We start from the raw sequence: 15,825 nt of genomic DNA, 5'->3' as shown, positions 1-15,825 counted from the left end.
TGTATAGCAATAGCTAATCAGCGCAGCTAGAGCATTAGCTAGATTGTTTTGTTACCCTCATTGAAGCCAACCTAATTACATTCTATATACGTAATTGTTGATGGAAATCAATTAATATAGAAAAAGTCATAGAGGGTGCCATTAATGTTGTTTCACTGTAGAACAAACTGCAAACTGTTCATAGAATCTGGATTTCTTGATGAGGGTGAAAGTATAGACACTTTTGGCCCTTTTCTGTGTTTTATTATCATGCCCAATTTATTATTCAGTATAGATACATATTTTAAAGGCAAAAGTATTACGCTCAAAACAAGTTTTAGATGGCTTTAAAGCATGCAGAAATGTTCCTCACTAACAGTAGGAAGTAATTTAATGCTCAGTGTGTTCACACAGATACTGGACCATTTGTCCATGATCGAGAACCGGAATGAGTCAGAACTGGAGGCTCATCTGAGGCGGGTGGTGAAGCATTCAGGAAATCTCTCAGGCCTCAAGTCTGACCAGAACTCTGAGAAAGTGGCCTTACGATCTGTACGTCACCACATACATTAATCCCTTTACATTTCATAAACTATTATTTTAATCTCAGCCCAGGTTGAGATCATTAGTTTAGTAGAAAACCCTGGAGTTTTATCACTGGAGTAACGTCAGCGTGTAATTTATATAACGTGTGAATATAAGATATAATGCTCTCTCAACTTCACTGCTAACAGGACGACAAAGTGATCAAAGCAAAAGTGAGCGACATCCTCTCAGAGATCTTCAAAAAGATTGGCTCAAAGGAGAACACTAAAGAGGTGAGAGCTCTATTTATTTACACTCTCATGCTTCATGTGATAAGCAGTTAGAGCATACAGTCAGGTATCAGTAATCTCTCTCTCTCTCTCTCAGGGCTTGACAGAGCTGTATGAGTATAAGCAGAAGTATTCAGACGCTGACTTGGAGCCCTTCCTGAAGAACACGTCTCAGTTTTTCCAGAGCTACGTCGAGCGCGGTCTCCGTATGATTGAGTCAGAGCGGGAGGGAAAAAGCCGCCTGCAAAGTTCTTCAGGTAGAAGAAAAAAAGTTCCCACACGCATACACAATCACTGGTGGTGCTAAAGATGTGTCTCCTGTAGGTTTGTAGGGGCTGCTACTCCCTGTGGGCGTGGCCTGATCACTTTTTTCCCAATACAGTGTATAATCTTTATTTAATGTTTTAATTGTAATAAAACCATGGAGAATATTAGCCTATAAGTTTTTCTTCCATTTTTTGGATCAGACGCTGTCGAATAGGAACTAAATGCAGGTGGAAAAAGCAGTTTTAACAATCAAAGACAATGGACATGCGATTGGTTTTACTTGAGTCAGTGTTTTGGATTTGCTCCTTTACATCATCATAACTGATTTGTTTTGAACTGATGTCCTAGAACTATCAGCTTTGCACAGATATGAATTGTGATCACTGTTATTGTGCATCTTGGGTTTTTGTGTGTGTGTGTGTGTGTGTGTGTGTGTGTGTGTGTGTTGTAATAATTTGTTCACTCCTCTTGTCTTGATCCAGTGATTCCACAGCACAGTGTGGACTCTGCGTACCCCTCCAACCACAGCTCCATGTCAGTTAGCAGTAATGGGGAGGATGTGAAACCTGCTGTTTACTACGAGAGACTGAAGATCCTCCGGCAACGCCATGGACTTGAGAACTCTAAGGTTTGAACCCCATGCTATTATCAAATATTATCATATTTGGGGCTTTGTTGTTGTTGCTTAGGCCACATGATTTGATGAATAAATTTTTATTGCAAATTAAGCAGAATTTAAAGTCTGCCTGTAGTTGAGCAGCCAAGATAAGTTTGGTGTCTGAGGCAATGTGCTCAGAGGTAATGTGGCTAACTTAATAGAAGCGTATATCCTCCAGTTTAACGTACAGACTGTATGCTTAAATCATCACTTCTTCCCTCTTCCGTTATTGACCAATAAGCAATCAATCCTTAATGTGAAGTAAATTATTCCTTCAGTGGAGGACTTTATTATCAAGTATAAATATTTATTTACAGATGTTAACTGTCTCTGATGTGTAGTCGTAGTGATGAAGGACCCACTTTAACAGCCGTTTTATAAACAACCACAAAATTTCTGAGTCTAATTGTCATTTCATTCACAGCAGCAGCAGCAGCAGCAGCAGCAGCAGGAAGACGAGCGTCCGCTGTCCTCCCTGCTGTCCAGGCCTCCCCTGGCCTCCTCCACCGACATGCTTCACAGTAAGCTGTCGCAGCTGAAGGAGTCGCGCGAGTCACAGCTGCAGCAAGAGCAGTCGCGCTCACACAGCCCGGGCCGAGCCTCCTCACCCGCCTCCAACCTCGATGACCTTAAAAAGAGGCTCGAGCGCATTAAGAGTAACCGCCAATAGAGAGGAGCTCATACACACACACACACACACACACATACACACACATACACACACATTGCCCACTCCCCTTCCTGCATCTAGTTAACTACAGCTAGCTAAACTGCTAACCTCAGCTAAGTCGCGCTAGTCTTTCTCACCACTGCTCTCAGCTCGGCCGTTTTTTCAGGTCTGGTTTATGTATAGATTAACATATTGAAAATAGGAAAGAAAAAATAAAACCACAGGTTTGTCCCATTGTATAATATGAAGTAAACTGCATTTTTGCTTGTTTAGTATTGTGCACATTTGTTTGAGTTTTTTTTTTGTATATACTGACGGTTGTTAACCACTCCAGGCTTTTCTGTGTCATGTTTAGGAGTTACAGTAGATGTGCAAAAGTGCTGTAATATGTGTTACCTGGAGATTTCCAGACTTCCTCTCTCTCTCTCCTCTTTTTTATTATTTAAACAGACATTTTAGGAAACACAAAATTTCCTTCTCTCCAGGTCTCCACTGGGTTTCTCTGCCCATCTAGTGTTTGCCATTTTTGCTTTTTCTGCCACTGAAGCGCTTGAAGGATTTAATTTGTTCTTTATGTAATTTAAGGAGCATGGCATGAAGTACTTGATGTTTTTTGTAAATAGTTTGCATTACTAAGCCCCGTTTAATTAATAATTAATGACATTTCGGTTAATAATATTCCAACATCTTGCACTTGAGAGCAGAATGTTGGCAGTTCTGATGCATCGTTTTTGTATTTCATTCAAGTAGTGTTGTTGCTATTGAGTTTAAGTGTATAATCTATAGTGAAAATGGCAATAAAGATTTTTTTTATATAATGTAACAAACTATAAGATGCCTTCTGTTCATTTGGGAGTAGATCCTGCAAAATCAAAGTGGTTTTATTGTTTATTTAATTGTTTAACGTTGCGGTCTTACAGTGTATGCGATAATCCAGTGTATTCCAGTCTTTGGCCAGTGTAAAGATTCCTCTGCACAGTGAGAGTGAGCTGAAATGGTCAGAGCTGCTGATGGACTGAATCCCTGAAACCAAGCAGCTCTTTAAAAAACAAAAACAAAACAAAACAAAAAAAAACACCAAAAAGCCCTTGGATTTTCTATACTGGGTGTGTAAAATGTACTGATGCTGTAATCGATCAATTTGTGATTTTGCTGGATTGGCAAGTGGACTAGTCTGAACAAGGCATTTTTACATGCAAGGGGAAAAACTCTATTGGTGTACTGTGGCTATCCATGCGCTCGATGGTGTTATACAGCTAAAATGTGCACCAATAACCTGGTGGAAAAATGCTTAGATATAGTATTAAAAAGGGCAAAAACGTAAACAAAACTGTGACAAATATAGCTCAGGTGTGAGAGTGCGAGAGCGTGAGAGAGCGAGTTAGTCCAGGTGCTGCATCAGTCTGGGATCTTGTCTCAGCATCTTGTCCAGGGCCAGATACTTCTGTGGCGCTCTGTCCTTGTGGCTACAAAAGCAAAACAGCAACAAAAAAAAAAACACCGAAGATTGATCACAGAGCTTTACCATTTCTACACAACCTTCTGAAGCTAACATTAAATATATGTGTACAGAAGACAATAACTATCATGTGTATACGTATTTTAGTGTCTGTGTAAAGCTTTGCACAGAGTATTTACAAATGGTTTAATTTTTAGTCAGGAAAAGAAAACATAAGTTGTGTTTTTCAGCTGCTGTGACATCAGTAGTTGTGGCAGTCAAACACACGCTCGCTTTGTCTCCAAGGGTTTTTTTTTTTTCTTCCTTTTATACCACAGCAATTTCCCAATGATTATATTTTTTATAATTATTATTATTAATGAGCAGCTCCTCATGCTTTTTAACCATTTACAAGTACATTTAAGGTTTAAGGTCCGTGAACAAATTACAAGTTTATCGCTTATGTTATTATAGCAGCTATAAACAGTTGTTCCTTCTCCTGCCTCTCTTTTTTTTTTACTCTCTCTTGAGCAATACAAAAAACTTCTGAAGACTTTACTGTTGGTGTTGTGAGAAAACCTCTTGACAGTTACAAAGTGCTGACACTGGAGACTCCTTCCCTAAAAGTGAAATAAATGTCTCCTGACAGAAATTGGAACATTATCATGGATTATGCATGTTCCTTTGTTAAATAACATTTTTAATCTGTTAATTGTAAGCGTTATATTATGTACATCCTCCACTGTAAAAGGCCCTATAATATACTAGGTTACTATAGAAACAATATTCAGGTTATTCTAATGCATTAATCAGAACCTGTGATTTGTCAACATCCTGTCAGTGCTGCTGTTAGAGAAAATTAATCAACATCTACTGACCAATCAGATTGGGGAATTCTGTAGCACTGTGGTAAAAAGTGTAATAATTCACTGGAAAAACTGAATTCATTAGAGAAGAATCTTGTCCTAGGTTAGCAGTGTGAGTGAGGTGAAGCTGAAGTGTGTACCGGCTGAGGCGCAGCTTCAGAATTTTGATCCTGAACATGGTTTCGGAGCAGTAGGCCAAATATGCTTCCTCATCCTGTTTTGTCAAGTTGAACTGGTTCTTCTGGTACCACTGCTGCTTCTGCAGGAGCTCCTGAGTCTCCTATTCACACACACACACACACACACACACACAGTGAGGGAACAAGCTTCAGATAGGAGCACGTTGGCTTTAATCTGCTTTAAACTGCAATGTAAATATCAATACTGTAATGAACACACATGTCCTGTGATCACTGCAGTATCTGTGTGGACCAGCTGAATATAGTGAACTATTTCTTGACTTTTCTGAGAGCTTCTAACTCTTTCTGTATAGCAGCAAATTGAGAGCCTCTAACAGCAGGTTGGAGCCTCTCAGTAAAAGAGGTGTGGCTTCTGTGACTGTCAGTCTCAGTGAAGGAGGTGTGGCTTCTGTGACTGTCAGTCTCAGTGAAGGAGGTGTGGCCTCTGTGTCTTTAATCTCAGTAAAGGAGGTGTGGCCACTGTGTCTTTAATCTCAGTAAAGGAGGTGTGGCCACTGTGTCTTTAATCTCAGTAAAGGAGGTGTGGTCTCTGTGTCTTTAATCACAGTAAAAGAGGTGTGGTCTCTGTGTCTTTAATCTCAGTAAAGGAGGTGTGGCCTCTGTGTCTTTAATCTCAGTAAAGGAGGTGTGGTCTCTGAGCCTGTCAGTTAGAGAGATGGAGGCGTGGCCTCCCACTCCTCCAAGCCAAGACATTTCTCTTTTTGTTTTTGAAGATTAAATTGTTTCCACAATACTGATTTGACTACATAATGTTGTTAATACACCTGTGAATAATTCTGTAGCTACAATATAACAAATACAAAAGATACGAAATTATTAAAGTGAGGAATGTAAATCTGGACCAGTTGGGGTGTCCTGGGAGTTTAAGGTCTAAATAATGAGGTGTGAGAAATGATAAGGTTCCTCAGATGAGCAGTGAAATGTCTTCAAGTTCTTAACAAGTCCAGCTGCATTAACACAATCAACACAATCCTAAACATTCCAATAACCTGGATGTCTAAAAAAAAACAACCCTCACAGACACACTAGATTTGTCAGTGTCACCTTTTCAAATCGAGCCTGAATGAGGTTGGCCTTGTCTATAAGTCTCTGCTTTAGGTTGTCAAGGCAGTCTGCGTGCATCTGCACTGCCTGCTGCTTGGTCAGGCACTCCGGGTGTCCCAGCCGAGCCAGGAACGGAGCCAAGACGTCCACGTCCTCGTATTCTTTCTTCAGTTGCTTCTCTCGGGCCAGGTGCTTCTACAGGAGAAAGAAATATGAGAATTTATAGCAAATCTTGATAATTTAGTTATTATTTAACAGTACTGGGTAGAATGTTGTATGGTGATGAGTAGTTAAAGCCTCAGGTGGCAAAACCCATATTTTATTCTAACTTTTAAATTTGATAAAAAAAAATAATAGTAATAAATTACATCAGATGTCACTGAAACATTTTAATAATTTATGCTACAGCCCCTGAAACCTTTTGCATTTGCAGGGGTCTTTGATAAGAGAAGATCCTTTGGTGCATTAAACAGGGTTATATGAAATAGAAAGAAATATGAAAGGTGAGTAAGTCAGTATAGAAATTATTTGTTAGCAGGCTGATGATAATACACCTCACCAGCTTTTCCACGTGCAGACGTGCCTTCTCATTCCTAGCCATGTCGTAAATGGAGATCTTAAGCATAATGGCACTCTCCTCCCGGCCTCTCACCTCAAGGATGTCCCTCACCTCACACACACACACACACACATATATATATATATATATATATATATATATATATATATATATATATATATATATATATATATACATACAGTATCTTCTTTTTCAGCAATTTTAAAGACTGCTGATCCAGAAAATAAATATTAAAGTTATACAGATTGTGATAAATGAAAAAAAAAATCAGCTTTTTTTGAGAACATCTTTAATATTATTACTTCATTCTCGGAATCCTTGATATTGATTAAGACTTTCTCCTCCTCCTTCATCAGTGCCATGAGGGTCTGGTACAGGTACAGTTTTGATAAGGGTTCACCAAGAGGGTCCACCTGCAGGAACACCGAGAGGAAGAGGATGAAAATGATTCAAGCTACATCACCCCACTCGAATGAAAGGTAAAGCTAAATCAATCATGGATTTATTTTCTAACCAAATGTTAACCAAATGCCTTCTAACCTTCTCGACAGTCTTTACGGAGTCTAATCTTTAAGGAGTCTCTGCAGCAAGCAGATATACTCAGTTTGTATGGGAATTATATTTATTACACAGCTTCTGTGTTCCTTCTTTAAACATTGACACCAAGCAACAAAATAACAGGAGGCTCTAGGTGCCTCTGTTGGTGCCTCTAGGTGCCTCTGTTGTCAATATGACCACTAGAAGGCAGAGAAGTGTTTTTTTTATGTCTTTATGTCTTTCAGTCAAACCTGAAAGCTGGAGACCATCTTGTCTGAGAAGGGGTCATCATGGTTAGGAGGTTTTTCAAAGATGTCAAAATTTGGAATGATTCTTTCGTCCTCTAGATGGTATGTAACCTCAATTCGATTCTGCGAAATCTGGAATATTAGTTCAGCCACATCCTTGCTGGCTGGTTTGGATCGATCCCTATGGAATTTCACCACAAACTTCTGCTTAAAAACACACACACACACACATATTATTGACCCATTTCCCATGGTACTTAGGAGCCATAAGGTAGCAATGCTATGCTAATGTTGCTTGTTAATGTTATGCTAATGTGGTTATTGGTGTGTAGCATTGTAGCAGGTGAAAGGTTGAAGTACTTTATAGTGTGGGTGTGTGTGTGTGTGTGTGTGTGTTCTATCATAACCTGAATGGGTCGCTGAACTCCAAGTTTTTGTGCCAGCTCCAAAGGTCCATAAACGACATGTCGGTAATAGAGGAAGTCAGAACGGTCCTGAAATGTCTCGATCATTTCCGTCGGTGTCTCGACTCGACTGACCAAGCTGTCAGCTCGAACTTTACTGTAGAACTCCATGAGACGCTCCGTCCCAGGGACCAGAGTCACGTACCTGTGAGCTGCACAGAGCCGAGAATCTCTGTCAGTGTTTGGGTTTGTGCTTTAATGAGCTTTAATTTTTGGCTTTATCTTTGGTTAAAATGCAGACATCATTGTCATGTAAATAATAACACCATCTGCATCTTTTTGTTCAAGAAAGAAGCTAAGAGTCTACTAGAGTGAAAATAAATAAATAAAATAGAAAAAAAAAAATTAAAAATAAAAAAAAAAATGCAAAAACGTGCCTAAAGTGTCCATTTTTATTGGTTGCCATTTTAACTTCTCCTCTTTAAATTCATAAATAAATATACATGTATAAATGTACATATGTATGTCTGGAAAGATGGATGGAATAATGGATGGAATAATGGATGGATGGTTGGTTGGTTTGTTGATTGGATGGAAGGGTGGTTGGATGGACTGATGAATGGATGGTTGGATGATCAGATGGGTGAACAGATGAATGTGCGAATGGATGGATGGGTGGACAGATGGGTGAGCACAGATGGATTGATAGATGGATAGACAGAGGGATGGATGGATGGATGGATGGGTGAGTGGATGGATGGATGGATGAGTGGACAGATTTGTGAACTGATGGATGGACGGATAGATGAATGGCCTGACGGACGGATGGATGGATGGATGGATGGATGGACAGATGTGTGAACAGATGGATGGATGGAGGGATGGATAGATGGATGGATGGATGGACAGATGTGTGAACAGATGGATGGATGGATGGACGGATAGATGAATGGCCTGACGGATGGATGGTTGAATGGATAGATGGATGGACAGATGACATGTATGAATCAGATTTGATGGTGTAATCAAATCTTCCTATTTATTACTCTCTATTCATTTGCTCTTTTTTAGTTCCTTATTGATTATTAAAACAATTAACTAAAAGTATTATTAACTGATAAACAGAGTGAGACCTTTCACTTTTCAGCATGTAGCTCCTCCCTGTTTATTGTTTTATTTACATTTTTAGCTTTAATTAATAAGTAATAAATCAATCAATTGATTACTGATGTGTCTAAATCAGATTTGATGACAATCACTGAGTGTAACTTCCTCTGTTTAATATATAAACAATACAAAACATAATGAATTTACTTCTTAGACAGAAGCTCCTTCCTGATGAGAAACGCTCTGTAGTGACATTGGTGGCTTTCTGAAGTTCCCTTTCCTGGAGCTCATCATGTCGGTTTTCATACCACTCCTTCACTGTGGTGGGCTGAGTGCCTTCACAATGCAAAAAAAGGAGAGAGAAAGGATGAAAGAAACGGAGGAGGGCAACTGACCAATGACTGAAGAATTGCATCAAGTGCAGGGTCAATCAGAGACTAAATACGGACTTGGCATCAGCTGATTTGTGTAAATTTTTGATGATGAAAAATGTAACCTATTTTTAAAACTCACATTCCAGGTCATCATAAGTAGTGAGTCTTGTGACTAATCCATCCTTCAGGAGATAAGGGGAAAATTTCTCCAGCGTGGCCTTCCTGTAACGGATAACCTTCGACCCACCCGGGAAACGACTTTCCATATCTTTAAATGCAAACAGTAAACCCCAAAGGTCACAGAGGCCACTGCGTCGAACGGCATGTTCTATAGGACTGACCGGGGTCAGTACAGAGGTTACTAAAGGTCATGCACAAGACAAAAGCTACCTTCTTCTGAGATGTGGATTTGTGCAACCCAAGACTGAGGCATCTCAAAAAGCTTAGGTTCTTCTGTCTCCTCCTGCAAAAATACAGACACAAACTGATCATTAAAAAAGGTCATAGTTTATTAAAAATGGAGCTTTATTTGGGACTGTTTAAAACAAGCCTATGAAATAAAAGGATCCTGTGAGCCACATTAATGTTCATGTGTTTTTATATATTTTATATATTTTATTCACATATAAACATATAGCCAAAACTTTTTTTTTCAAAGAACATAATGCAGAATTACCTGAGTTTTTTTTAAGGTATGGTACAAATTTTGATAAAATTAATGATTGATATTTAAACCTGAGGCACACCTACTTCTAAGAAATCCTTAGACTGCATCAGCGTTCAGTACAATTTTATTGTTATTTTTATTATTATTATTATTATTATTATTATTATTACCACCTTCACAAACTATTTAATTTTAATTTTTGCTGATATTCTGCAGTTAATTACTGATTTCAGATATAGTGGACAGTTAAAACCATGGAGAACATCAAATGAGTCTTTATTGTGAAGACATTTCATAAAATGAATAATAAGTGAGATGGGCTGCATTTTGCTGTTTCGTCTTGTGCCTGAATATTACCTTAAGCTCATATGTGACACGTTTTTAACTGTCTTTTTTGAGGATCCTTGTTTAATTTCATTTGAAACTGACTAAACATTATGTGCTATAATCTTTCCTGCTTTCAGTTTAATTAGTGAATAATGATGAAATCTTGTATGGAAAAACATGATTTGTCAAAACACTTCAATAACTCTAGGGAGTAATCCTGTCTAAATGAAGTCTGAGTGTTCAGTACACGCTCAGAATGGAAAGTGCGAGAAAACATGTACATCATTCTGTTCCTCTTGTTCTTCTCCTGTTGCATCAGGAAGGACTGCTGGGCTACACAACATGTACTCCCACTTCAGCACATCATGCAGGTCATATGTCATCTCCTGAGAGACACAAAGCCAAAAAAAGCAAAGGTTTACCAGATCCAGCCAAAGTGTAATCATGAAGTGAAAAAAAAAAAAGATTTTTTAAATTAATTAATTTTTTAATAGTCAATAACTATCAACATTGCAGTTAATAAATCAAATAAACCAAAGTTTACTCCCTTTTAACAACGACGTTTAACACACTCATCCATTCGGAAATCCACACAGACTGACCGTGCAGCCGAAGCGGCAGTCCTGCATGTTGACCCAGTAGTTCTCATGGTTCCAGACGCTCTCGATGCCGAGGAAACACGCACTGGACGTGGGATAGCTCTGGCCCGTCAGCGGGTCAATGAAGAAGTTCTCCAATATGTCACGTTTCCCTGCCATAACCAGAACCCAGCTGTGAACCCGTAGGCCCCACAGAGGATCTGAAGGACGCTCCTGCTCCTGTAGGAAAGGATGAACATAAAATCTGACAAATGTGCTATAACGTACACAGCCAAAGCCATGACATTTCAATTTTACAGGATTTCATCGGTGAGGTTCGATTTCCAGTACAGCCTGGTCTTTCACGATACATGATAGGAAAGTCTTTAGGCAATGGCTTGCCAGGTCATTTGCTACATCATCTAGTAACTCAAAACCCAAGCATGAAAAGTGTGACATTAAAGAAGCACTTTGTGATGTGTAGAGCTCTCCGCTGCCTGAAAAGTGTGAAGACAGTGAAAAGACTAAAAACTCCGCTCCACATTGTGGTGTTCTTTGCCTTCATCTTGTCCATTATTTTCTAACATCAGGATGCTTCATTATCTCTTACACAACATGCAAACCTGCATGTATCATAATCAGTGTGCTCTAATCCCTTAACTCGGACCTCCTTTAGTCTCTTGGCCTCCTGCTGTTTAGCGAGCAATGCGTGATGCTCCTGCTGATTTTTCTCCTCCTGACGCTGCTCGAAGGTGCTTTTCAGTTCTCGTGCAGGTTTAACCTTGTACTTATTCACTTCCTCCTTCTGCTCAAGTGGCTTCTCCTCAACCTGCACACGCAAACCAAATTATCACTGGCTATTTTTCTGTAATAAATGCATCAGTAACATGATAGATAGAAAAGTGAATCGTACATCCTTCAGGCGGCTTTGTGATCACTCACCGTGTCCTGAGGTTTGAGTAGTGGACATTCCTGGTTGCTCAGATCGAGCAGGCACAGGTCTTTGACCGCATAGCCACTGACGCAGTAGGCGTTGTAGCCTGCGCCCAGCAATAAACTGCAGAGCAAGGTGGAGAAATCAAAACATGTACCTCTCCGAGTCTGCACCACCCACGTTGGAGAGTAAAGCTGTTTCGGCTAAACAAATCACACAATCATAAGGAACGCATTACCACACTGTATGCTGATAAACTGCTGTGCATTGTCTCACATCTGAAATAGTAAGTCTGCACATCTCTGTAGATAATGTGAGCTGAATATCGTGTATATTTATTATACTGTTATGCTCTTGCTATGAGCACAGGACAGTCTGTATAATTACAGCAGCAATTCTTAGGTACTACTGTATACAGGTGAGATTATCCACTGAAGCAAGGTAGAGACATGGGCATAACCCGTTTTTGGGAAGTGCAGCAGAAGTAGCTCTCACCACTTCAGTTGGACAATCCAGCAGCTCCAAAGTCAAAAAGTCAGAGATGAAACTAGCACAGCCCTGCCAGTCATACAGCTCGCGGTACGGTAACAGAGTACGCCGCAGTGTGGTGCTCACAAACTTCTGTTACAGCAAAACAAGAACACAAACAAAGTTAGAAATGGACATACATGGTCCTGAGTACCAGAGAAATGCACAGTGTAAAAGGACATATTGTGATATTAGTATTAAAAACATCTAGCTGACATTCATTTTCAATCCAGATAGAATTTTATAATACTAATGTCATGACATATTTGATAACATTTCTTAATAATAGTACACTAGTAATAAAGAACATTGTGTGTGGTACAGTATAGAGGCACTAATACAGAGAACAGCTTATTGTATCAGCTCATTTATCATATTTATCAGTTCAGGGCAACCAGAGACTAGTGTCTGTGTTGGGAACCTAGTGTACGGTTTATGGTGTTGTAAATACTGCACCTGCACTCCAAACTCATTGACTGGACAGAGCAGCAGCGGTTTGCGATCGGGATACAGATAGGAGTACTGAGCGTGAAGGTTTTCCGCCATGGACACCAACAGCTTCTCTTGAGCCGAGTTCTCGCTGTATGACGCAGGACATTCAGACTGGTCTACATTAGGCCTCTGCTCTGACCTGTAAGAAGAGTCAGTTTGGATCAATGGCATTTCTGCATTATACCAACTGAGTATTTGATACTGAGAGTAAACTTCATTTTATTCTTGGCTTAGTTTGCCTAAATGCATTGCTTCAAGTGCATTAATTCTAGCTACTACACTTTTGCTTGCGTAGGCTAATGCATAATCTAGTGCTTTTTCTTTAACATACTGTTAAAGGTGCAGTTTGTAATGTTCAAAAGTATAAAAGTTGCGAGTTTGATCTGTGGACGAGGGAGCAAAATTGGCCGTGCATTCTGAGTGGGAAGGTTAGGAAACTTTCTCTCCCCTGTCAATCACAACAACACTCAGCATTCGTGGGCGTCTGTGAGCTCAAGTATGCAGAAGAGGGCAGATAGCGCTTTCCTCTGAGTTACGCTGCCCTGTCATGCAGCATGTGCAACAGTTTGAAAAAATGCAGTTGGCTGGCTTCACGTGTCTCAGAGGAATCACGTGTTAGCCTTCACCCTTCCTGGTTTGTAGACTGAGTATGATGGGGAGAGCTCGCTAGCAGGTGACCAAACTAGGGAGAAAAATAGGGGTGAAATTCTAAATTATTATAAAGAATCTCTAAGCTACCTTAGAAAAGCTGTTACTGAAATATTGCCAAAGGCTCAGACTAGTTTCTGTATACATTTCTACAGCCCTGAAATGAGCTCCACCCCCCTAAAGGACAACAATGCCTATTTTCCTTAAAAGGCAACTCATAAGCAGCCATACAGAAAGAGTGGAGCAGGTTGGGGATAAGCGGAAGGCTTGTCAATGCTTTCATTGCCATTGCAGTTCACCTAGAGGGCTCTGAAAATTCCAAATCGCTCCTTTAACGTCTCAATATAATATGCGTTAAGTACTTCAGTGGCAAAATGCTGGTGTGTGCCTGTGTTAAATTAGAAATTCCTAACTCTCCCCATATTCCTGTCCATAAAGCTCTCCGCATCCCACAACTAGTCAGAACCGACTCATTGTTCAAAAACAATTATTAAAACAGCAACTGTATAAAATCTTCCCAACTAAAATACTGATTCATTCATTTTTGCACAACAACATGTACAGTTTGTGATATTATTTTACAGTTAATATTTCCAACAGCAAAACAAGAACAGCAAACAAAGTTATAAAAGGACATACATGGTCCTGAGTACCAGAGAAATGCGCAGTGTAAAAGGACATATGGTGATATTGGTATCAAAAACATCTAGCTGACATTCATTTTCAATCCAGATAATACTATATTTTATAATACTAATGTCATGATATATCTGATAACATTTCTTAATAATAGTACACTAGCAATAAAGAACATTGTGTGTGTGGTACAGTATAGAGGCACTAATACAGAGAACAGCCCTGCAGTATCGCAGTGGCCCACCAGAGGCCCACAGGTCTTTAAGTAAACAAGTGAGTCTAGCCCAGCACAAGCACAGGATGTTCCCTGAGTCTCTAACAGTTTTTAACATGACAGCCAAATGTGAACTCTAATGTACAAATCTTCATGTGCTGGAATTCTGGACCTCATGGGGTTTTTCCTGCACGGCCACACACTAAGAACGTGTCAAAGCTGCTCTTTGCTGTTTCATCACATAAATGCTGACATAAATTCAGGATAGACAATTTTGATTTGTTTGTTGTCCCTAAAGACACAGCATGTGTGATATGTTTCTGTCATTGCAGTTAATGATTATGTAATGTAAACAGCTGTGGTGTTTGTGAGCATTGTCTGGCGTAACCAGGATAATGGTTTAAAGCTAAGCACAGAGCAAACACCAGTGAACCTTAGTAAACTCACAGGTGGGGAGCCGAGAGATTGATTTGCACTTTGTCTAGAGTCTGTTCCAGTTCTTGTAACTCTCTCAGGCCTACATCCTCTCCCTCCTTCTCCTTCTCCTCCTCTTTCACTTTGGCTTCTTCCATATCAGGCTCAACTCCAGACAGCACTTAAGAACATGGCAGAGTAAAGCAGAGATTACAGGTTTCAGGGTCACAGAGATTGATGTTCCTTAACAATCTGATAAGCAGATAAATATACAACCGTAAACAAATTTAACGTAAGGTTGAAAAGTAAATCAAATTTAATTTGAGTGGAAATAAAATATACTATCACCGATGTGGTGTGCTATTTTAAATTTTTTTTTTTCTTACAAGAATCAAAATCTTTTTAAAGAGATAATATTAGGCTCTTAAAAATATGTTCCTCAAGGATGGTTAATGGTTCTAATTTTTTAAAGAGGTTCTATATACAATGTGTACTAGACTTCTAAGATTATTATTATTATTATTATTATTATTATTATTATTATTATTATTATTTTATTAAATGACAAGATTAATGTCTTTCATACTATTTTAGCTGTAACTGGTGTATTATGTATCACCTTCAATTACAGATTTACTAAAGTTAAACTTTTTTTGACATGTTTCTTTCTTTTAGACTTTTTGTTAGAATATTTTTTGTTGTATAAATTGTAACTTTAATGTCTGTTCTCTCTCTATCTGTGAAGTGAATAATAATAAGACAATTAATAATAATAATAGAAGAAGAAGAAGAAATATTATTAGTAGTATTATTTTAGTAGTAGTAGTAGGAAAAAATTCTAAAAATGAATGTAACAATGTAACATTATCATTATGTAATAATAATAATAATAATAATAATAATAATAATAATAACTGAGAATACCTGAGCACTTAGCTCAGCTGGCTAACGTTAATACCAAATGACCCAAAACTGCCACGAAGCACAAGCTGAAACTTTATCATTTAGAGCAATAATTTATAATTTAGCTAGTTAGAGCGTTTAGTGTCTGCTTCCGTTGCATTTTTTAACTATATTAACAATTTTAACTTTAAAACGTTTGTTAACTTTACCTTGTATCACCGGCGCTTTTCGGTTTCCATGGTGACGAGACCGCGGCGCACGCCAATGACGTCAAGTCAATTAGCACTTCCGGGATTT

At 38.9% G+C, this 15,825-nt stretch overlaps 2 protein-coding genes across 9 annotated transcripts in view; one reads left to right on the top strand and one right to left on the bottom strand.

Annotated features, from left to right (window-relative positions):
• The window catches only part of ckap5 (cytoskeleton associated protein 5), a 35,272-nt gene extending 32,065 nt beyond the window's left edge, over positions 1-3,207 (top strand). For 5 of the 8 annotated variants that reach the window (XM_053235479.1, XM_053235478.1, XM_053235477.1 and 2 more), the window contains 5 exons: positions 394-531; positions 714-797; positions 892-1,051; positions 1,544-1,689; positions 2,144-3,207. In XM_053235479.1, coding sequence (XP_053091454.1) covers positions 394-531; positions 714-797; positions 892-1,051; positions 1,544-1,689; positions 2,144-2,389 — 774 coding nt within the window. In that variant the 3' untranslated portion in view covers positions 2,390-3,207. The remainder of the gene's footprint in view (positions 1-393; positions 532-713; positions 798-891; positions 1,052-1,543; positions 1,690-2,143) is intronic. The other 3 variants (XM_053235476.1, XM_053235475.1, XM_053235474.1) reach the window with 3 other exon arrangements.
• Positions 3,201-15,792, bottom strand: ccdc135 (coiled-coil domain containing 135; the record flags this gene model as incomplete). The annotated part of the gene is made up of 18 exons (XM_026946412.3): positions 3,201-3,855; positions 4,834-4,973; positions 5,938-6,132; positions 6,497-6,607; positions 6,820-6,930; positions 7,306-7,506; positions 7,710-7,918; positions 9,021-9,149; positions 9,327-9,455; positions 9,578-9,650; positions 10,463-10,567; positions 10,784-10,999; positions 11,427-11,588; positions 11,702-11,896; positions 12,189-12,314; positions 12,678-12,852; positions 14,659-14,806; positions 15,738-15,792. Coding segments are annotated over 18 exons (2,565 nt in total), but the record flags the coding sequence as incomplete, so codon positions are not given.
• Positions 15,793-15,825: the final 33 nt, after the last annotated feature.

This window comes from Pangasianodon hypophthalmus, chromosome 7 (genome assembly GCF_027358585.1).
Source record: "Pangasianodon hypophthalmus isolate fPanHyp1 chromosome 7, fPanHyp1.pri, whole genome shotgun sequence".
Classification (NCBI taxonomy): domain Eukaryota; kingdom Metazoa; phylum Chordata; class Actinopteri; order Siluriformes; family Pangasiidae; genus Pangasianodon; species Pangasianodon hypophthalmus.
The sequence above is the reverse complement of the archived record's forward strand: the minus strand, read 5'-3'. Positions and strand labels throughout refer to the sequence as shown.